The 24023-nt window shown below is 40.0% G+C and overlaps 1 protein-coding gene across 1 annotated transcript in view; it reads right to left on the reverse strand.

The window, feature by feature from the left end:
• Positions 1–2062: 2062 nt before the first annotated feature.
• ACADSB (acyl-CoA dehydrogenase short/branched chain) overlaps positions 2063–24023 on the reverse strand; it is a 38214-nt gene continuing 16253 nt past the window's right edge. Inside the window, exons 2-11 of the mRNA XM_033180100.1 lie at positions 22689–22848; positions 19340–19440; positions 16475–16681; positions 15770–15940; positions 13982–14107; positions 12662–12754; positions 9834–9923; positions 5956–6093; positions 4041–4140; positions 2063–3518 (exon numbers count right to left, since the gene is read on the reverse strand). Of these exons, the coding sequence (XP_033035991.1) occupies positions 3448–3518; positions 4041–4140; positions 5956–6093; positions 9834–9923; positions 12662–12754; positions 13982–14107; positions 15770–15940; positions 16475–16681; positions 19340–19440; positions 22689–22848 (1257 nt within the window). The 3' untranslated portion in view covers positions 2063–3447. The remainder of the gene's footprint in view (positions 3519–4040; positions 4141–5955; positions 6094–9833; positions 9924–12661; positions 12755–13981; positions 14108–15769; positions 15941–16474; positions 16682–19339; positions 19441–22688; positions 22849–24023) is intronic.

Genomic DNA, 24023 nt, shown 5'->3' on the forward strand with positions numbered 1-24023 from the left:
TTGCCACCACCATGTAAGAAGTGCTTTTCACCTCCCGCCATGATTCTGAGGCCTCCCTAGCAATGTGGAACTGTAAGTCCAATTAACCTCTTTTCCTTCCCAATCTTGGGGAATGTCTTTATCAGCAGTGTGAAAACAGACTAATACAGTAAACTGCTAACAGTAGAGTGGGGCATTGCCGAAAAGACAGCCAAAAATATGAAAGCAACTTTGGAACTGGGTAACAGGCAGAGGTTGGAACAGTTTGAAGGGCTCCAAAGAAGACAGGAAAATGTGGGAAAGTTTGGAACTTCCTAGATACTTGTTGAATGGCTTTGCCCAAAATGCTGATAGCGATATTGTTAATAAAATTCAGGTGAGGTAGTCTCAGATGGAGATGAAAAACTTGTTGGGAACTGGAGCAAAGGTGACTCTTGTTATGTTTTAGCAAAGAGACTGGCAGCATTTTGCCCCTGCCTTAGAGATTTGTGGAACTTCGAACTTGAGAGAGATGATTGAGGGTATCTGGCAGAAGAAATGTTGAAGCAGCAAAGCATTCTAGAGACAACTTGGGTGCTGTTAAAGGCATTCAGTTTTATAAGGGAAGCAGCGCATAAAAGTTTGGAAAATTTGCAGCCTGACTATGCAATAGAAAAGAAAAATCCATTTTCTGGGGAGAAATTCAAGCTGGTTGCAGAAATTTGCATAAGTAGCAAGGAGCCTAATGTTAATTCCCAAGACCCTGGGGAAAATGTCTCCAGACTATGTCAGAGAACTTCCTGGCAGGCCCTCCCATCACAGGCCTGGAGCTCAGGAGGAAAAAGTGGTTTTAAGGGCTGGGCCCAGGGTTCCCGTGCTGTGTGCAGCCTAGGGACTTGGTGCCCTGTGTCCCAGTTGCTCCAGCTGTGGCTGAAAGGGCCAATGTACAGCTTGGGCTGTGGCTTCAGGGGGCAAAAGCCTCAAGTCTTGACAGCTTTCACATGGTGTTGAGCATGTGGGTGCACAGAAAGCAAGAACTGGAGTTTAGGAACCTCTGCCTAGATTGCAGAAGATGTATGGAAATGCCTGGATGCTCAGGCAGAAGTTAGGTGCAGGGGCAGGTCCCTCGTGGACAACCTCTTCTATGGCAGTGCGGAAGGGAAATATGGGGTTGGAGCCCCCACACAGAGTCCCACTGGGGCACCACCTAGTGGAGCTGTGAAAAGAGGGCCACTGTTCTCCAGACCCGAGGATGGTAGATCCACAGACAACTTGCACTGTGTGCCTGAAAAAGCCGCAGGCACTCGATGCCAGCCCATGAAAGCAGCCAGGAGAGAGGCTGTACCCTGCAAAGCCACAGGGGCGGAGCTGCCCAAGACCATGGGAGCCTAACTCTTGCATCAGTGTAATCTGGATGTGAGACATGGAGTCAAAGGTGATCATTTTGGAGCTTTAAAATTTGACTGCCCCGCTGGACTTCAGACTTGCATGGGCCCTGTTACCCTTTTCGGCCAATTTCTCCCATTTGGAATGGTTGTATTTACCCAATACCTGTACCCCCATTGTATCTAGGAAGTAACTAGTTTACTTTTGATCTTACATGTTCATAAGTGGAAGGGACTTGCCTTGTCTCAGATGCAACTTTGGTCTGTGGACTTTTGGGTTAATGCTGAAATGAATTAAGACTTTGGGGGACTGTTGGGAAGGCATGATTGGTTTTAAAATGTGAGGACATGAGATTTGGAGGGGCCAGGGGTAGAATGATATGGTTTGGCTGTGTCCCCACTGAAATCTCAACTTAAATGGCATCACTCAGAATTCCCACGTGTTGTGGGAGGGACCCGGGGGAAGTCATTGAATCATGGGGGCCGGTCTTTCCCGCGCTATTCTTGTGATAGTAAATAAGCACACGATCTGATGGGTTTATTAGGGGTTTCCACTTTTGCTTCTTTCTCATTTTCTCTTGCCGCCACCGTGTAAGAAGTGCTTTTCACCTCCCACCATGATTCTGAGGCCTCCCCACCCATGTGGAACTCTAAGTCCAATTAAACCTCTGTTTCTTCCTGGTCTTGGGCATGTCTTTATCAGCAGCATGAAAACAGACTAATACAACCAGGTCTATACTTTATTGATTTTGCCTGTTTATAACCTGTATAGTAAAACAATAGATTCATTTTTGCCTTCCCAAATATAAAATTATTTTAATATTGAATATACTTTTTCAAACTCCACAGCCCCCTTCTCTCCCTCATTTCTTATGAGATTTTGATACACTTCTTAATGGGCAAGAGATCTTTCTCTTGAGAATCACTGAACCGAAACCCAATTTCTGAATTATTATTCAGGATAAAGTGCAATAACCATGACTGAAGAAACCGTATTCAATTAACAGAAATTGTCAACAGAAAAATAGTGCATGACAGAATATTCCAACAATGTATTGAATATTTTCTGATTATTAAATCAAATTACTTAAACCTTATACTTGAAAATTAATGTACATTGGTTTTTAAAATGACCTACTGAAACCACCATAAAATGTATCTTTTATACAGGTCAATTATAGTAACAAATCATATTGCTTTACATTGTTAAAATAATATTTTCTTCCATTATATGACCTACAAAATTATACCCTTATTTTTCACTGATTCTCATATTTAAAACCAGAATTTTTAGATTTTTCTAAATAAATTTTCATCAGTTTTGACCTCACTTGCAACTTAGAGTTGAATCTATAAAGTACTGGATAAAAATTGCCTACTATATAACAAATTTTCCTCTGATGCCACCAGATTAAGATTTAATAGGAATATAAAGTAACTATTTCTATAAGTAATGTTGTACTTCAGATACCTTTGTTTTTCAAAATGATGGGATGAAACTTCTGTATACTCTGAAACTAGAATGATAATATAAATATCTGGCCAAGCACGGTGGTTTATCCCTGTAATCCCAGCACTTTGGGAGGCCAAAGTGGGCGATCCCTTGAAGCTAGGAGTTCGAGACCAGCCTGGGCAATATGGCAAAACCCCATCTCTACTAAAAACACAAAAATTAGTGAGACGTGGTGGTGCACACCTGTAGTTCCAGCTGCCTGGGAGGACGAGGCATGAGAATCACTGGAACCCAGGAGGTCGAGGCTGCAGTGAACTGAGATCATGCCACTGCACTCTTGCCTGGGTGACAGAGTGAGACTCCGTCTCAAATTAAAAAATATATATATGTATAGAGCTTTAAAAACAGTTTTGGAAAAAAATACAGGTGCTTATTTCCCAAGTTTAAAAGTGGATCTCCTGTGCCTAAGTTAAACAGCCTGAAAAGAGAAAACCAAAAAGGCCAACCCCCAGGACCCTGACTAAGGGCTTCAGTAAAATATTTGAATGCTGTGGAAGTTTATTCCCATGCAAGGCACTTGTTCCCAACAAGACACAACAGTTTAAAATTTTACAGCAGTGACACCAGGGAGGGGTCCTACTCCTACAGACGTCAGTATTCTGCATCGATAAGCTTTGCAATGGTGTTCAACTGGATGTTGGAAGCTCCTTCGTATATCGTACCTTAAGCAAAAGGAAGCAGAAGGAACAATGAGGAGTTGGCACACAGTTAAGACAAGAAATAGCTCTATAAACATCACCTCTGCGCTTGCTATAAAACAGTTACTAGTCACATCACTTGATGTCCCCTGAATAGAGTCCTATTTCACAGTGTAATTTTGACTAAGAGATGACAATTTTCCATTTGGTTTCTTGATGTCCAGGATCAGGATTAAACTGACTAAAGTTTAATCAAAAGTTGAAGATTTTGATTCTTCAACAATTGATGCATAAGTTCAGACTGTTACTTGTGGCAGTTTTACTAAAAAACTTGTTAAGGCAATTTGATATTTAAAAAAGTACAGAACAATTTTTTTTTTGAAGGACAAGGTAAGAAAAAAATCCAGCTACGTAAAGAGAGCCAATAAACATATACTACAGAAATTAAAATTGCCTTTGCCTAGGATAAAATTGACAAATAAAACAGCCAAAATACCTACAGAGGCAAATAAAACATAATAAAAATAAAAATAAATATCTATTTACCAATCTTTGCATCTCGGAAGTATTTCTCCACAGGGTAATCTTTGGTGTAGCCTACTCCCCCCATCCACTCGATACATTTACTGGTTGTTTGTCCTGCAATCTACCAAAAGCAAGTGCAATTACACACTGAAACCACATAACTTCTACATGATAAACACTTCTGGATAACATTTTCAGCAACATGGATTCACTGTTAGTGGCACTGGAAGGACTGAAGTTATCTTCTAAACTAGCACTGTCTCTTCAGTCCCATTCTCCATACCATTTCTGTAAAACATCCTATTAATTCACTAAATCCCCATTTTCTTAAGAAATTGGAGCATTGTTCACGTGAATCTGCCTGCTGAGGGATATCATTGATTCGGGAAATGTTTACTGGGGGCCTAACGGATGAGCTAGGGGACATTTCAAGCTGAGGACCAACATGTGGAAAGCCTCCAAGGGGAGAATGAACTCTTCCATTTCCAGCCCCTGAGGCAGCCAGTGGGCTGGGACTGGGGTGAAGTGTGAAAAGAGAATGGAGGAGCGAGAGACCCTGCAGAATGGCCCCTCAAGGACGTCCACATCCTATCCCTCAGAGCTGCGGATATGCTGCCTTCCATGGCAGTAGGGACTCTGCAGATGTGGGTAAGGACATGAGATGGAGAGAGTACCCTGAATTATCTGGGTGGCTGTAACATAATCACAGGAGTCCTTATAAGGAAAAGGAGGAGGCAGGAGAGTTAGTCATGGAAGGTGACATGACCACGGAGGCAGGAAGCAGAGTCAGAGAGAGATCTGAACACACCACATTGTTGGCTTTGAAGACAGAGGAAGGGGTTACAAGTCAAGGAATGTGAGCAGCCCCTAGAAGCTGGAAACAGCTGTCCCCCAGAACGGCAGAAAGGCAGCTCCTGTATTCCAGCGAGACCCACTTCAGATTTCTGACCTCTAGAAGTGAGAGAAAATGAAATGGCGTTGTTTTAGGTCCCTGACTTTTTGGTAATTTGTTATAGCAGCAATTGAAATCTAGTACGGATAGAGTTCCATTTGTTGTGAGAAGCCACTGAAGGGTTTCAAGCGGGAAGGTGACATGGCCTCGCTGCCACTTTGAAAAAGGAGAGAGGCTGGATGGGAGGAAGCACCAGGGACCAGGAGACCAGCAAGGTGACTGCAGTACAGAGGTGGCAGTGGAGAGGGAGACAAATACACCATTCAAGGAATCTTTTGGGGGTAGAATTCATCTGGGGGGTAGAATTCACAGGAGACGATGCTGGACTCAACGTGTGGAGTGAGGGAAAGCAGGGAGTCAAGATGACGTTCAGGTTCTGATGGTGAAGCAAAAGTTGGACGTGTTAGTCTGGAATTCAGAAAGAAGTTGAGGCAGGAGATTTAAATTTATGGGCTGGAGAGGTTAAATGAGAATTTAAAGCCATGAAATGAGTAAGATACCGCTGAGGCTGCGAAATAGCTGCCCGATGATTTGGCTAAATTCTCTAGCCACAGTCTAATGTGTTAGCTATAGAAAGCCAATGTATGAGTAGAAAGTTTTAGACAATCTTTTCTTGGTGTTTTAAATCTGATTTCTTCATATGATGGACCCATCATCTTCCACGGCATTCACTTTGCCTGAACTTGACACCATAGGCATGACACCCTCATTCAGAGGAGGCTCAGCCATGGATTTGAGATGGGTGGTCTATCTGAGCTGGGCTACTCAACGAATCACTGAGACCTCAGAGAATTCAAGTGTTTTCCTATGGCAGTTTTCCTTTTTTGCTTTTCTATTATAAGAAGTAAGAGTCCATGTTATCTTAACTTGAAAAACAACCAAAGTACAATCAACAATCCCAAGAGAAACTGTTAATAAGTATATATCTGGAAAAAAAAAAAAGAAGGCTAAATTACTTTTTCTTTTCCTTTTTTTTTTTTTTACCTCTGATGCATAGTATTTGGCCATTGATGCTTCTTTTATGAATGGCTTTCCAGCTTCTAAAAGCCTAGCAGCGTTGTATGTTAGTAATCTTGCAGCTTCCAGCTGGGTGGCCGCGTGAGCCACTTGGTGTTGGAGGCCCTGTAACAGTCAGGCCCAAGTTAGAGAATTATGATTTCAAAAAAGCACCTCAACCTGAAAGTCCTGCCTAGATACACAACACTGACAGACTCAAAATATACCCCAAAGGAAATTCACATTCATGTCTTTTAAACACTTTAACATTTGTAATCTAAAATGAAATGTGACATTATAAGTAACGTTAAACCCTCTTTTCCTAGAAAAACTTCAAAGTTCATGTAATTCTTCATGATTATGAAGATTTAAATAGTAAAATATCATAAAGTTAGGTTTAAACACTTGACTGTTATATTTAATAATTATTTCAACTCTCTTTTGATCAAAATTGAGCTTAAATTAATCCTGGCACAGCAAAACTTTGAATATATTCTTTATTTGCTTGAATTAAGAAAATTTTGATTTTGCATATGGCTTCCAGGCATTAAAAGATGTTAGCTACAAAGCAATGAAGAATATATGAAGCACCAATTACTACCACCCTGAAATTTTAGAGGGTGATTAGGTCCACACTAAATGTTTGCCAATAAAAGAAACAACGGTTAACTTAGTGAGCCAGAATACAAACATTAACATTTGTAAACAATTTCCTGGAAATAACAGGCACAGATGTTTATTACAAACTGAAATATTTCTCATGCCTAACCTATCCATCCACCCAGATAGTTATTGGGCACCTCTGAGATGGCAGGCACCGCCCTGAGCGTGACGGAGGCAGTGCACTGAACATTACAGCCAGAGTTCCTTGTTCTCATGATTTATAATATATAGTCCAGCAGGGAGAACAGACAATTAAATAATTGTAATAATGTGTGATGAATATTAAGACAGTGAACCTTAATTAAGGCAATCACACACAAATCCCAGGAATGGCCTTTCCTAAACAAAAGGGAGGGACAAGTTGGAGAAAAACGGCACTGTTCGTTAATACCCTACAGATTCTTCTCTTTCTCTTCCTGAAATATGTGATACACACGACAATTTCATATGTACAAAAAAAGACGATGTTCCATATATGTAGGCTATGAAGCATAATAGTAAGTTAAACACCCACAAACCTATGTGTAGAGTCAATATCTTCTCCCCTGTGATTTATCTTTTCACTTTAGAGCATCTTTCCAGGAAAAAAATTTACCAATCTTACCACCCATCTTATCTTTAGGATTAGTCCTTTTTGTGTCCGTTTACAAAAACCTTTCCTACTATGAGGTTATATTCTCTGTTTTCTCCTAAAATCTTTAAAGTTTTGCTTTTAACATTATGTCTTTACATCTGACATCTATTTTCTGTGTATGGTGTGAGGTAGGAATACAGTTTCATTATTTTCTCACACAGAAAGAATATTCCCATTTAGTGATCTGTAATGCCATCTCTATCATACATCAAATCTGCATACATGCATGGGTCTATTTCCGGCTTTTCTGTTTTGTTCCATCAGTGAATTTGTCTGTTTCTATACAAGTATCACTGTTCTAGGAATTTGGCTTTTTATGTGGAACTCAGAGATTCTGATTATTTTTGCAAAATACATTCAGTTCAATTAAACTTACAGTCACCATCCATGCTGTCTATTCCATTTGCCACATTAAGTACTGAGAGAGGCAGGAAAGTGACTGAGGCATGTCTCCTGCTCTACCAGAACTCACCATTGCTGAATACTCATTCCGTAACTACATTGTGAACACAAGGCCTGGCATGGAGAACATGCTAAATAAATCTATACTGAATAAACAATTGAAATTAATAAAGATGAATAGGCTGGTCTCTACCCTCAAGGACCATGCAGTCTCGAGGTCAGAAAGATATGAATGAATGCATGCAAAGCAAACATGAGATAACGTGTTAGAAAAAACTCTACTAACTTTAATCAAAGCATTATACAGCTATAATAATGTTGCTTTTTAAGATCAAAATGTCTTCTCCTCGATGTGCTTATTTCACATAGCATGTCTCTATCAAAACATCTCATGTACCCCATAAATGTTTGTGGGTACCTGTGTACCCACAAAATTTTTAAAAACTAAATTAGGCTGGGCGTGGTGGCTCATGTCTGTAATCCCAGCACTTTGGGAAGCCGAGGCAGGCAGATCACAAGGTCAGGAGATCGAGACCACGGTGAACCCCATCTCTACTAAAAATACAAAAAATTAGCCAGGCACAGTGGCAGGTGCCTGTAGTCCCAGCTACTCGGGAGGCTAAGGCAGGAGAATGGTGTGAACCCGGGAGGTGGAGCTTGCAGTGAGCTGAGATCACACCACCGCACTCCAGCCTGGGTGACACAGCGAGACTCCGTCTCAAAAACATAAAATAAAATAAAATAAAATAAATTAATTAATTAATTTAAAAAATCAAGTGTTCTTTTAACTACCCCTACTAGGCATCTCTAAAGATGTCATTATGATTATACCTGTTAGTATACCTGACCCCTTCCATCTATCAATCTACCTATCTATATGCACAAGAACACAGTTTCCTGTGCATAAAGAAGATCAAAAGCCTCCCTTCAAAACAACCTTTACATTCTGTCTCTTTCACTGTAATCTTTGTGGTAGCTGGCTCTGAGAAAGTACTCTAGTATAATAAAAATTCGACTAGAGGCCAAGACAAAAAAATACCTCTACTTTTGGTGCCATATTAGTTTTATGACCTTGGGAACTCAGCCTCCATGTGCTTCAGGTTCCTAGGCATAAGATGGGAATGACAGCATGGGCTGCGGTAGGCACTGGCCGGGCCTGCCACGCTCAGTCCTTCTGGGTCTTAAAATGACTGTGCATGTCCACAGCCTCGTATCTCTACATATGTGCAATCTGAGTGTGCTCATAGAAGGCCTAGTCATTATTATAAACCCGAAGACAATGCAACGTGAGAGCTAGCAGTGCAATCAGAAATTGTACTTGGAGCCTAGAGCTGCTTAAGGGAGGTTTTGCAACCATGTAAAGTAATTATTCTGGAATTTTAGGTGACATGCCTTCAGGTTGCCTAAAAGGTTTGGTAAGTTGCCACTCTAGGCTGCCCCCACCCTGGCAAGACCTCAAGGAAGGCAGGAAGAATACCACTGCCACCAAGGAATCCCCAGGTTGCCTGGGGAACTCTGAGAAGCCGCGGCACTGGACCAAACCAGTATTACCCAAGTGCTTGACTGAGAGCACCCCATTTGTATTTAATGCAGCAAACTGTGTCTTCCATGAGACGTAGGTGTCAAAGTACAGTCCTCTGAGGATTACCACATGGTTCTGGTCTGAATGGGGGCCCATAACAAGTGTTACCATCTACTGAGCACTTGTTATACCCATGCAATGTGTGAAACACTTTACACATACCTCATTTAAAACTGGGTAAGTAAGTAGTTTTATCTTCATTTTATAGATGAGGCAGTTTAAGACTAGAATGAGGTCACTTGCCTAAGGCCTAAAGCTAGTAAGTAAAAGAACCAGGATTTGAATCCAGGAAGTCTGACTCCAGACCCCCTGCCCCGAGCTTCTGAAGTAGTGAGGAGACAGCTTCATAGTGCTCACCAAGACATCCTGAATCACACCACAGCCTGGCCTCAAGGACTACTCCTCTGCCCTTGGCAAAGATCAAGGTATTCACAAGTACACTCCCTGAGACCTATTCCTTCCTCCCCTACCCATCTCCCATTAAAATCCCCCTGAGGGGATTCCCTCCATGGCTTTCAACACAGCCCTTCATTAACAGGAAGCTGGGAAGTCCAGCGCAGCAGAAAGACCTTAATAATTACACACCTGAAAATCAAACAGTCGTTTGCCAAATTGCATCCTTTCTTTAATATATGGAATTGTACAGTCAAAACATCCTTGTGCCAGTCCCAGCATCTGTTAATAGATAAAAAAAAAAATCAGAATTTCTTATTTTGTTACAAGTTTAATTATTCAAGTTGTGTATTCCTTCTAAACATAAATGGAATGAATGGGGTAGAGGAAGAACTGGAGATGATGAGGTGGTGAGGTGTGTGTTCATAACACATCTTCGCCCACTGCATTTGTAGAACTGAATTTCCAATAATTGGGAGAAAAGTTTGAGTGATTTCATGTGAATATGAGCATATTTAATTCTAGCAGAGGCAAATCTCCCAGCAAGGTTGTGTTCACACAACCTTTTTAAGTTAAGATTACTTTTTAGGACTCTTCTTTAAGCTTTGATTCTCCAGGTATAAAATAAGCCATACAAGTTTTGCTCAGAACCGGCCTTGAAGACTGTAGAGGAACTCCCTCCAGTTCTTCTAGAAGTGAAATGTGGAAGATCACTTCTTAACTTTCTACCTTCCCATCTATGTTGTATACGATTAGGATTAATGAGAGCTTCGATGGGAAGGACATTAGAACATAAGAGAGCAGTGGTTTGGAACCCGGCTGCACCATAGAATCATTTGGGGAACCTGATTTAAAACAATACTGACACTCAGGCCTAATGGATTCAGCATCCAAATCTTGGGAGTAGAGTAGGTGAAGGAGTGTGACCTAAACCTCAACTTTATAAAACTCCTTAGTGACTTAATACACAGCTAGGGTTGAGAACAATGCATAGAAAGCATCTAGTAAAAACATTAATTTACATAGGACATGGTGACAATTTTAGTTGAACTGTCTCACTGCTAACCAACTTTGATATCTATTATATGATTCAAGCTTAGAAATGGTTTCTAAATGTCAACATTAGGTGCCATTAAATCACTATCTAATTATGTCAAATTATGGTTTTAGAAAATCAATAGCAAAAGCTTTTGGGGGAAATGCCCAGCAAACTTATCAATTTATTTCATTAGTATTCGTTCACATTTTCTTTTAGTCTTTTATTTTGAACTCTCTAGAAAACAGAATAATAAATTAAAAATTAAAGGCACAAGAAAACCACAAACCCCAAATTCAAATGACACAGCAGACTCACTGCACTCTTGGCTGTGAGATAAGATGATGTCACTATACCCTTACAGCTAAAATTTGTACATAAATAATACCCTATATTGAAATGAAGACTGAAATGATCAGTTATCCATCAAAATGGGCTTTTCTACCTCAGTAAAATGTTTCTACTACAAACACTGAAAAACTGAATTCTCTTGGCCTGCAAGGTTTCAAGGACAGATGCCTTCAGTTCACTGTTACACTCCATGTGCCTCTTCCTCTCAAAGGCATCCACTGACATAGTAACTACCTGACCTTAACTTTTAATTAGGTTATTAGATAACTTGGAGTAATTAGACTGAAGCCCAGCCCGTGTATTTTATTGCCAGAACATCTATATTATTTATATGTCTGAAAAAAATGAGATCTAGTATTGTAGTTTTTAATGTCATCTCTAACTAAGTTGAATCACAGAAAAACTTTTAAGAGAACTGATAAAACAATATTCTTTAGTGACGCACTGTCTAGCATTGTAGGAAAACTAGACTAAGTTATGGTCTAAAAATAGTTAGCAAAGTAACAGCAGCAGAAAAAAATCTAGAGTAATAATCTAATATTTATTCCAATAGCTAATATATATGTAACGTCTTCAAAATTGAAAAGCTCTAAGTTCTTGAGTTTTGTATAATCACTGATTAAAAATATACTCTACAAAGGCCAGGTGCAGTGGCTCACACCTGCAATCCCAGAACTTTGGGAGGCAGAGGCAGGCGATCACGAGGTCAGGAGATCGAGGCCATCCTGGCTAACACGATGAAACCCCATCTCTACTAAAAATACAAAAAATTAGCCGGGCCTGGTGGCGGGCACCTGTAGTCCCAGGTACTCCAGAGGCTGAGACAGGAGAATGGCGTGAGCCCGGGAGGCGCAGCTTGCAGTGAGCCAAGATCGTGCCACTGCATTCCAGCCTGGGCAACAGAGCGAGACTCAATCTCAAAAAAAAAAAAAAAAATTATATATATATATATGTATATATATATATACACACACACACACACTCTACAAAAATGACACAATCTATAATAAAGCCAAAGACCTTATTAATGTTGTTAATCTGGAAAATAACTAATATCACTTAATAGAAAAACAATATACATTACAAAAGCCAAATTTGGTAAAAAAAATTTTGAATAGTTCTCATTTTATATATCTACTTAACTGTGGCTATTTTATTTCATGTGCTGCCAAAAAAATTGCCCAGTTTTCACATGCAAAACAGTAAGCAACAAATTTTTTATTAACTATAGATAAGAGATCTTTACTACACAGTGGAATGAATATTATTTATCCTTAATGTAAAAAATTCCTTCCAGAATGAATTTCATGCTTTGAAAAGTAGATATTTTTTAAGTGCCACATTTAATTTACGATACATTTTAAAAGTTATTGGTTCAGGTATTAGATAATACTTTAATGTTCTCAAAGCACAAACACTGTTACCACCAGGCCATTGTTTGGTTCTATAGACACTGACATAATTGACCAAAAGGGAATTTGAAAGAAATAATCAGAAGCCATTCTATCCCTCATGTAAGGGAATGATGCCATCTTGTGTCCACAAGCTTCCAAATTTTCACTGGTTTCATTGCATTTTTTTCTTTTCACATTTTAATTGACTCGCATCACGGAAGAGTTAACACTGGACTTACCTGCGCAGCGATTCCTATTCTACCTTCATTAAGACTCCCTATGGCATACTTATAGCCATGCCCAACTTGTCCCAAGATATTGGCTTCTGGAACCTGAAAATCAAATGTGCACTTATTTCTCAGTTTCATTTTACACAATTCATTTTGATTATGCATTTGTAAGTAGGCATAGACTCCCAATTCGTGTGCTAGCCGTCTCACAGAACTTGCAGCAATCTGTCTCCCTCTACACTGCTTTTCCACAGCTCTCTGAGGAAAAGGACTCAAGTTCATGCTGTTCATGACTGCATCCTCCAGAGCCTTGCACAGGTATTGAATGGATGAGTGAATCTAGAGTAAGGGAATCTCATAGAATTCATCAATAACATACATTAATACTCCTGCCACCCAATTCTTATCTGTAGGTTACAGTGTAAGATAACAGATTAGGAACTACAAAAATCTGCAAATACTTGCAAAAACAAGTGTAGTAAGCCTTTCTGCTGTTCAGACCATTCATCCTCATAAAAATCAACTGTGGGGTAAATGTGTGTGTGCGTGTGTGTACACAGGTGTATGTACAAGAAAGAGAAAGAGGAAGAGAGAACAGACGAAAATGCTTATTTACAGTTCAAAAAATAACAAAGAATTAGAAATAATAAAAAACTATACTTAGTTTTACAACATGGGTAGTTGGGGGAGTGAGCAGGGAAGAATGGAGAAAGAAATGGGAAAGTAAGAATGAGGAAAACAGTTGGGGTGAAGTAGTGAAGCCCAAATGACATCTGTAAAGACATCCTCCCCCTCGCTCCCCACAGCCATGCTAATCTAAAAAAAGATTAGGCTCTGTGATGAGTGGTGGAAAAGCCGACACCACCTGACCCACCTACAGAGAGTTCTACAGCACCAGCGCTAACATCCACGATCTGCTGCTGCTCACGTTTAATAGCCTGGCTGTTTCCGCTCTCACTGAGCAACACCCCCATCTTGTGGCCTTTAGCGCACCGACACCAGACTTCCTTCTCTGCAGCCCCGTTTGGTTCACAAGTCTCAAGCTCATAAAGTACACATGGTCAGAAGTACATAAGTTATAAAACATAAATGGTATGAATTCTTGACACTTGCTTCCCAGGAAAGCTTCTGGGCAGAAAGGTTTCCACTTTTGTGAAAAGTACATTTGTCTGGTCATGACTAAAGAGCACTGTTCAGGGTTTTACAAAATACTCTCCTGCGTGTGCTTATAGCCACTTAATATTTTCACACCTGTCTTGTACACCTCCCGTGGCTCCACGCAAGGCTTATTTCACATCAGTCTTTTACTGATTAGTCCAAGACACCCACCTTGACATTTTCGAATGTTACTGGGCAGGTGGAAGAAGCTCTGAGCCCCAATTTGTTTTCAGGTTTCCCGATATGAAGGCCCGGAGTATCACGATCTACTAAGAAGGTGGTAATTCCCTTATATCCCTAAAAAGAAGATTTAAAATGCTATTACCACTTGGATTTATAAAACGCCTTGTTTCTAAAGAGTTTAAGTAAAAAGAAAACTACAAATGGACTTTAGTAATAAATACTAACGGACTCAGAATTGCAACATGGGCATTATGAAATGAGAGCAACTAGAGGACATGAGATCCAAGAACCTTACCATTTCTTTCACTTTTTCAGAGGCCATTATAAATATTAAAATTATTATTACACGATTATAATCATGAGAATGCCATGTTCTCAATTTAATTTTACTATGTAAAGTTTTAGGCCGGGCATGGTGGCTCATGCCTATAACTCCAGCACTTTGGGAGGCCGAGTTGAGCAGATCACCTGAGGTGAGGGGTTTGAGACCAGTCTGGCCAACATGGTGAAACAACGTCTCTACTAAAAATACAAAAATCAGCTGGGCGTGGTGGCAGGTGCCTGTCAGGAGGCTGAAGCAGGAGAATGGCTTGAACCCAGGAGGCAGAGATTGCAGTGAGCCGGGATCACGGCCTTGCAGTCCAGCCTGGGCGACAGACAGAAATTCCGTCTCAGAAAAAAAAAGAAAAAAAGTTTTAACAATTTAATTCAATTGTTACATTAGTGAAAATACTGTATTTACCAATGAAAAATGTATTTATCATTTTGCTATATGTCTATTTTCCAACTGAATATTCTTTAAAATAAATGTACTAAATAGGTACTTAAATTCTTCATTACTAAATAGAAAATTGGAAATTCAACAAAATTAAAGATTAGGGCCGGGTGCACTGGTTCACGCCTATAATCCCAGAAATTTGGGAGGCCGAGGCAGACAGATCACCCAATGTCAGGAGTTCGAGACCAGCCTGGCCAACATGGAGAAACCGTCTCTACAAAAAATGCAAAAATTAGCTGTGCATGGTGGTGCGCACCTGTAGTCTCACATACTTGGGAGGCTGAGGCAGCAGAATCGCATGAACTCAGGAGGAGGAGGTTGCAGTGAGGTGAGATCACACCACTGCACTCCAGCCTGGGGGATATAGTGAGACTCCATATCAAGAAAAAAAAAAAAAAATAGGAAAAGAAAAAAGATTAGCTTACTATATAACACATTAGGAGATAAGTAACAATTGGTCCTCCACAAACAGTCATCCCTCCATATCTGTGGGGGAGTGGTTCCAGGACCCCCCATGGATACCAAAATCTGACTGTGCTCAAGTACTTTACATAAAATGGTGTAATATTTGCATATAACCTGTGCACATGCTCCGGTAGACTCTAAATCATCTCTAGATTATTTGATACCTAATATAATGCATGCACATCACTTTATTCACATGAATTCAACATGGTACTTGGCACAAAGCAAATTCAAGTTTTACTTTTTGGAACTTTGCAGAATTTTATTTTTTTTTACCAAATATTTTCAATCTGGAGTTGGCTGAATCCATGGATATGGTGGGCCAACTCTAACTAATAATTTTGTCAACAATATTTACTTTAGGAGATTAATAAATAAAGCAAAAAAATGTCAGCTCAAGTCTGACATTTTCAGTACTGAGAAGACTAAAGAGTTCAAGATGAAGTCATAAAAAGGAAACAGAAGGATGAAAAGATAAAGAAAGAGAAAAGAAGGGGTTTGGAAAAAGAAAGAAATTTCGTTTTCAAACTTACAATGGTAGGGTCTACATTCGCCATCACCAGAAAGAGTCCCGCGTACTCAGCACTGCTGATCCACATCTTTGATCCATTGAGGACATAATAATCTCCCTCTTTATCAGCTCTGGTCTTCAAAGCAAATGAGTCACTACCTGCTCCAGCCTCTGAGAGGCAGAAACTTCCTACCTACATATGGGATAAAAAAAGTCCAAATTAATAACTATATTTATACTCTGTATAACAAATACTTATGGAAAAATGGACATTTGTAAATCAAATCTTTAGCTGCTTTTTTAAAAAGCCTATATTTATGAAAATAGCAATGGTGTTCTGAAAGTATTATTTTCCAAAAATATACCCTATTTGTCTAAGACAAATTTAAAGACTTACAAACACATACTCATTGAAATTGATTTTAATAATCACAGTAGAAACATATCACAATGTAAATGAAACCATCAACAAAGGTATTAGAAAATATAATTAGGACAAAAAGAAATAATGTTATTATCTGATGATTATTTTCTAAATTTCCAAGTGGCAAACAAGAGGTAGAGTGTACTTTTCCAGCAGCATTAATTTATTGAGCATTGCTTGAATTAATGATACTGCACTGTGGTCTTGGATAGTAAGGTCAACATTGCAGCTACTTTTTTCCTGAAAATATTGTAAACTTACTAAAGATTAGATCCATTAGATCAACAATTTATCTCAACTCACCATTTCTGTAGTGAGCTGAGGCAAATAGGTGGCCTTTTGTTCTTCCGTTCCATGTTTTCCAATCAGTGTGTTAATGAGTGTGTTCTGGACCTCACAAAAGACAGCCACAGATGCATCAACTTTGGCTAATTCCTCTATCACGATCACAGTGGATAAAAATGAAGCTCCTGTACCTCCATATTCTGGGTCAACTGCAATACCCATCAACTAAAGAAAAAACAAGGCAACATAGATTAAGAAAGCTATTTTTATATGGGGAAATTTCTTGCAAGAACAAGTTAAAAAATAAAATGTAACCATATTTGCTTTTTTTTTTTTTGGAGACAGAGTCTTGCTCTGTCTCCCAGGCTGGAGTGCAGTGGCGTGATCTCAGCTCACTGCAATCTCCACCTCCCGGGTTCAAGTGATTCTCGTGCCTCAGCCTCCCAAGTCACTGGGATTACAGGTGCCTACCATCACGCCCAGCTAATTTTATTATTATTATTATTATTATTATTTTTAGTAGAGATGGGTTTTGTCGTGTTGGCCAGTCTGGTCTCGAACCCCCGACCTCAGGTGATCTACCTGCTTCAACCCCTCAAAGTGCTGGGATTACAGGTGTGAGCCACTGTACCTGGCCACCATATTTATTCTTAATTTTAAAATTTTGTATGTATATTTTATTTTAATTTGGTATGGCAATTTTTCCATAGGTAACAAAAAAATCTGTAACAGAAACTGTATATTTGAAAAGGATAAAATTATATTCCATCATTTGCTTCCTTTTGGGATTAAAAAAATAATGAAAGGTAAAATGCTTTAAAGTATAGCTTAATGGAATGAGAAAATATCTTATATAAATATACTTAGATGACCTTTCTTGCTAAGAACTGTTGTTGCCTGCTTAAAGAAGGTAGGTGGGGTTTTGGTTTTTCAACATGCCCTACTCATCTTATGCTGATTTCAATGTCATAAGGAAACAGAAGAAAACAGCCTACTCCTCAACGGGAATGTCTATGGTTTCATTTGGCAAAGTTTCTTCCAGTCAGGTTCTTTCACCTTGACTTTTTTGACAAGTTAATAATTGAATGACCATTCATTTTATGCCACCTTCAAAAGTTCAGGATGGTTAGCAGAGGTGGTGGTGTTTGCTAGAGTCACACTAGCCAAAGAACGGGTGCCTGTAAACATGACCAGTGCTAGCCAAGCCTTTCCAACAACCCCGTTCCGTCACTACTGAAGCTCACATAGTACTCTCAATTTCACAAAGAGAATGTGTGCCTGTGTAATTCAAAGCCCACCACTGTTAATAGAAGGATAATTCTCTTAGTCTCTCTCTAGACATTCCTGGAGTCACACTATGCTGCAGTCAGGGCTGTGGCTGTTACATTTTGGGCTCCAACAGGAAAACAACCAGAAATGGGAGTGACTGAATGGTGATAAAACCAGAAATGAGGAAGAACGGAAGGATCTGGGTTTGCCTGAGGACTGAGTAGGGCACTCTGGCTACCTCATGACAATGTCTTGAACAGATGTCAGAGACATTGCTTCTCTAAAAAAAGTCACTAATCTCTCCCAAAGTGGAAATATTGTTTTTGCAAGCCATTATGCCAAAAAGCCATGACAATGGGAGTAAGGAGGCAGGTGAGGCTCCATCTGCGCAGCAGCGGTTTGTGGAGATGAGTAGCAGGGTGCAGGCAATGCATCCCTCTGCAGACAGCCCCGCTGCAGAAACGACCACCACAGGGGAGATCTCATGCTGTGAAACCGTGAGACTGCTTCCAGAAGCCGAGAGGGTCTGCAAGCAATAGAAATAAAACCTGGCTGAGGAATGGACTCACAGAGTCCATCTCTTCCCCACATCAGCCTCCTGTTTGACCACTATGGCTCTACACAAGATTCCATTTTCCCAAGAGTTTGACTGCTAAAAGAAAGATGGAAGAATCGCTACTACGCACGGTATAAAAAAAGCTGGTTGCTTTAAAACAGAAATAAATAAAACTATCTAGCTAAGTGGCAATGGTTATTTTTCAAATCGGATGGCAGACAAGATTTAGGCCAATGGCTCTGAATAGCAGCCACTTGTTCTGGGACATCTTTAGTATTAAAAATAAAAAAATAAATATTTTATACCTCTGGAGAAGTGAGAAATGATGAGTGTGGTGATTTAAAAAATGTTCTTCTAGAAGCCCCTATGCTAATAGCCTCTCCTCTATCACAGTGAGAGTGGTTTTACTTGGATCTATTTCATATGTTGTATTTCCATTAAAGAGCTATATGACTTGGAAAGATGGGAATCTGTTGCCTGGCTAATGTGGAATTCATGTATCACCTCTGCTTCTAAGTTTATCACTTACATAGAGATTCAGGTAGAATATAAACTATGCTATGTAGTGTTACTATCTAAAGTAGGGTTTCTTCACGGTGGCACTGGGTTGGATAATTCTTTGTTGTGGCAGTTGTCCTGTGCACTACAGGATGTTAAGCAGCATGCCTTGTCTCTATCCCACTAGATGCCAGTAGCACACCTCCGCTGTGGCAACCAAAGATGTCTCCAGACGTTGCCCAATGTCCCCTGGAGGGCAAAATTGCCCCTAGTTGAGAACCACTGGTCTAAAGATACAAATAAATTACCATCTTACTTCCAAACTTTTCCTTAAAATATACAGTATTTCCAATTAAAAATGTTAATTCCGTTTTTAAAATCTTTTAAGTACATAAATATTAAGTACGATTTCAATCAAAAAAAGAAAACAGCTAATTTTGACTGGGAAATGAAGGGTTCATTGTGCTATCATTACAGTCCCTGAATTTAAAAATATGCCTATATTTTAATACCAAAATGTTTTTATGAAAGCTTGAAACTGGAAGAATTATAAAATATACCCCTTGTTGAAATAATCCTTGTATTACTGATTTCTCCATTTTCGAATTTTCATCCATGGTTGAAACCAAAGGTGCAATTTGTTCCTGAGCAAATTTTTTAACTGTAGGAAAAAGAATTACTGGTAAGTCTATGTTAAAGTTACAGTCACATTAATAGTTTGCTGACAAAATTTTACATTTTAACTAAGTTAAAATATACACAGGTACCCTTCTTATATTTTTAAAATAGAATTTATAAAGTTTTCTTTTCAACAGAGAAAGGTGTAGTTCCCCATATCCCTTTGTAACTCTTGATGACATCACAAAATAAATGATATGTGTAGATGGTGCAAAAACACAAGCACAAAATGAAACACGAACGCCATGCTCCACTCTACCCAAAGGTGACTAATTTTAAGTTTATTATGTATTCTTTCTGAAAACTTGTCTTTGAAAATCATCTCTACTTACCTGTACACACGCACGTTCACACATAGGAATCAGGAGATACACATTGGTGTGTGCCTTGCTTCCCTCAACTATATCTTGATGATCTTTCTATGTCAGCATATCCCATCTAACCTGGTCCTTTTCATAGCTGCGTGGTCATACAGAACAGTGTTTCTCCACCTTGGCACTATGGACACTTTGGGGCAAGTGAGCCTTTGTTGTGAGGCTGTTCTGTGCATTGCAGGATGTTGAGCAGCATCCCGGCCTCTACCCCACTAGCTGCCAGGAGCATCCCCACTTCTAAGTTGTGGCAATCAAAAATGTCTCTAAATATTGGTAAACGTCCTCTGGGGGCGAACTTGCCCCAGTTGAAAACCACCATTTCACTTTTTAATGTTTTTAAGACTTAGGTGCATTTAGAATTCATTTTGATGAAAATACCTTCTTAGGGTTACTACCAACGTAATACCAAGTCGGTAGAGAAGGCAACAGGGTTAAACTCAGAGTTTAGTGCATGCGGCTTGCTTCAGTATTCCTTTGTTTCTGCACGGGTGACTCCCATTATGTAGAATCTCTTCCCTTCCCTTGTCCAACTGGCCAACCGCACTTTGTCCTTCACGGTACAGCTCAAGCTCCACACTCTCTGAGAAGCCTTTCCTGACTGCTTCCTTAGCCCGCTTCTGCCACACCTAGCAAATTCTAGGTGTCCTCTGCTTTGCTCACCAAATACCTCCGTGACATTTACCATGTTATTTTGAAACTATTTCCTTTATTTGACTGTCTTTGCCATTAGACTCTGAGTTCCTTAAAAGCAGTGACTTTTTTTCTTGCTCATCTTTATTGCTTCTGTGCTTAGACTAGGTGGGTACTAAAGAAATAAATACGACTGAAGACAGAGAATCAAGATACTCTAAGCAAATTCTTTGATTTATGTAAAACTATTTGACGACTCACCCTGTTTTTCCTTAGCCATCCCAAACTCACTTCCCTGAGAACGTATCTAAAAGGTGAGGGAGCAAAGGAAAAGAAATTTACTAGCTGGGCGCAGTGGCTCAAGCCTGTAATTCCAACACTCTGAGAGGCCGAGGTTGGTGGATCATGTGAGGTCAGGAGTTCGAGACCAGCTTGGCCAACATGGTGAAACCCCATCTCTACTAAAAATACAAAATTAGCCGGGCGTGGTGGCATGCACTTGTAACCCCAGCTACTTGGGAGGCTGAGGCAGGAGAATCGCTTGAACCCAGGAGGCAGAGGTTGCAGTGAGTCGAGATAGTGCCATTGCATTCCAGCCTGGGCAAAACGAGCAAAACTCCATTTCAAAAAATAAATAAAGAAAAGAAATTTACTTATCGTGACAGAGTTCTAAGACAGTGCCAAGATTCCCAGCTGCTGGTGTATACATGTCCTCTCTCAGTTATTCAGACATGAATCTAAGTGCTGCTGTGAAGTTGATTTTACAGGTACAATCAAGCTCCCAAATCAGCTGACCTTAAAACAGGGAGGTGACAGTTGGGGGGCCTGACCTAATCAGGCGAGCCCCGAAGAAAGATGGGGCTCTTTCTGGTCAAACACGTCTTAAGGATGAGAGAGACTTGATGCTGGGAGGGAGAGTTACTGGTTTTGAAGATGGAGGGAACCACATGGCAAGGAATACAGAGGCCTCCAGGAGTTGGGGACAACCTCTGGCTAACAGCCAGCTGGGCAACAAGACCTCAGCCCTGCAACTGCAAAGCACTGTGTACTGATACAACCATGGGAGCTTGGAAGGACCTTGAGCTTCGGACAAAAACACAGCCCAACTGACATACTGATGTTGACCTTCTGAGACCCTGAGCCTGGACTTGCTGCAGCTGGACTTCTGACCTACAGACTGTGAGCCACTATACGGGCGCTGTTTTAACTTGTTAAGTTTGGAGTGATTCAATACCCAGCAATAGAAAACGAATACACTTACCATCCATATTCTCTAAGAACAACATTCTGATGTTCTGCTACGGATTTTTAAATAGATCATAATTTTACACCTACACCTATACCTATAAATAAATGAATGCAAACTGCTTTAAGGTTTAGTGGTATACAACTTCTGCTTCATTCAACCACAGGTGTTTCATAGATAAAGGTAAAATTTAAATTCCACATAAAGTATGAAAACCCACTGTCTAGGCTGGGCATGGTGGCTCATGCCTGTAATCCCAGCACTTTGGGAGGCCAAGGTGGGCAGATCACGAGGTCAGGAGATCGAGACCATCCTGGCTAACATGGTGAAACCATGTCTCTACTATTAAAAAAAAAAATACAAAAAGCTAGCCAGGCGTGGTGGCACGTGCCTGTAGTCCCAGCTACTCAGGAGCCTGAGGCAGGAGAATTGCTTGAACCCAGGAGGCAGAGGTTGCTGTGAGCCAAGATTGTGCCACTGCACTCCAGCCTGGGTGACAGAGTGAGACTCCATCTCAAAAAAACAAACAACAACAACAAAAAAACCCACTATCTAAAGAAAAGTGGAATATAAACGTACTTCTAACTCTGCAAGGCTATATAAGAAACTGGTAACAAGGTGGCAAGAACTGGGGAACTACAGAACATGGGCGGGAAAGCCTTCACTTTTAACTACATAGCCTTTTATTCTGTCATTTTAATCTTGGATATGCGTTGCTTTTCTTAAAAAAGAATTTATGTCAAAAAAACTACATTCACAAATTTAGATGAACGTATCTTTCAATCCTGTCATATGTGACTTCATATTGTAGACCCAATTCATGACCAGACGAATAATAAGGTGACATTTGTCCAGCTATTCAGGAGACTGAAGCAGGATAGCTTGAGCCCAGAGGTGGGGCTGTAGGGAGCCATGATTGTGCCACTGTGCTCCAGAGATCCTGTCTGGGGAGAAAAAGGTGATACTCATAAATTTACTTACCTGAACTCTTTATCATCATCTCCTCATCTGTGAGTGTTTGCAGGGGAGCCAAGTGTAATCCATTATTTGTTATATCGAGTAGAGCTTCTGACTGGGAAGATTTTGAGACATGAGGAGGAATCTTCCAAGAAGACAAACAAGTTGGGAAATTTCTTCTTAGCTGTAGGAACAGCCCCCATTAAATAGGGAACAAAAATACACACACACACAAAAAGGTACTTGAATATCATTTTCTTTGGGAATAACTTTATAACCCATTCTTGTATTTCATGTCACCAAAACAAGGAAACTTAACCTAGTGCACTTTAAAATTCAGTCTTTTAAACATAACACAAATTAGTTTGTTAACATGACGTGATACCTTCTTTATCCAGCAATGAGCTATTTTAAATAAACAAATTTCCTAGATAATTAACTTTTACCAATAAAGGAGACAGAACTTTCTCAAAAGATTTCATTCTCCAATGTACTTCACATTTCAGTGACATTTTAGAAAGGGAAACTGGAACTATAACACCACTGATGTCTAAAACTGACCATTGTCAAGAGCCTTCTCTTGCGAGGGCACAGAGCTACCTGCCCTGCTCTGAGTGGGCCCAGGGAGCTGGTGATGACATAGAGATACCTGCCCTGTGCTGAGTGAGCCCAGGCAGCTGGGCTTTTGTAATTTCCGCGGCTAATTTTTTTTCCAGCATCTTACAGGCAGCATAAAGATTAAGAAAATAAGCTCTGAAGTCTGAAAGAACTAGTTTCAAATCCTAGCTTCTGATATTTAAGTTACGTGATCTTGGGCAAGTGATTTTTAACCTCTCAGTTAAAACCTCTCAGAATCTCAGTTTCCTTACCTGTAAAATGCAGATACCAACCTCTTGAAGTTTTGTGAGGATTAGTAAGACCATCCATAAAAGGGCTTAGCCTACAGTAAGAGCTCAATACACCGTAATGACTATTTCTACCACAGCTGCTAAGAACACAGAAGTGGAGGTGGTCATCAGAGAAACAGCAACAGTAACGATCTAGTTAACCTGCCAGCCATCATTGCCCGCCATGAGAGTGCCTTCCTGCTATAATGTCCCAAATCCTTTAACAAACATAGTAACATACTGAAATATGTTTTCTCAGTAGTTTTGATTACACACTGAAAAGTCAAGAAAAAGAAACTGTGCACGAGTCACTGCGTTTGAAACCACTGTCAATCTTGGCTGCACGTTGGTCAATCTTTGCAACTATGTGCCTAGGAGCAGACATACTCTGCTCTGGATTCACCTGGGAACGAGAAACATTGGCCAGTCAGAAGAAAAGCGGTATGCATCTCCATTTTCCTAGCTAATTGTT

Source organism: Trachypithecus francoisi, unplaced genomic scaffold, assembly GCF_009764315.1.
Source record: "Trachypithecus francoisi isolate TF-2019V2 unplaced genomic scaffold, Tfra_2.0 Contig01579, whole genome shotgun sequence".
Classification (NCBI taxonomy): Eukaryota; Metazoa; Chordata; class Mammalia; order Primates; family Cercopithecidae; genus Trachypithecus; species Trachypithecus francoisi.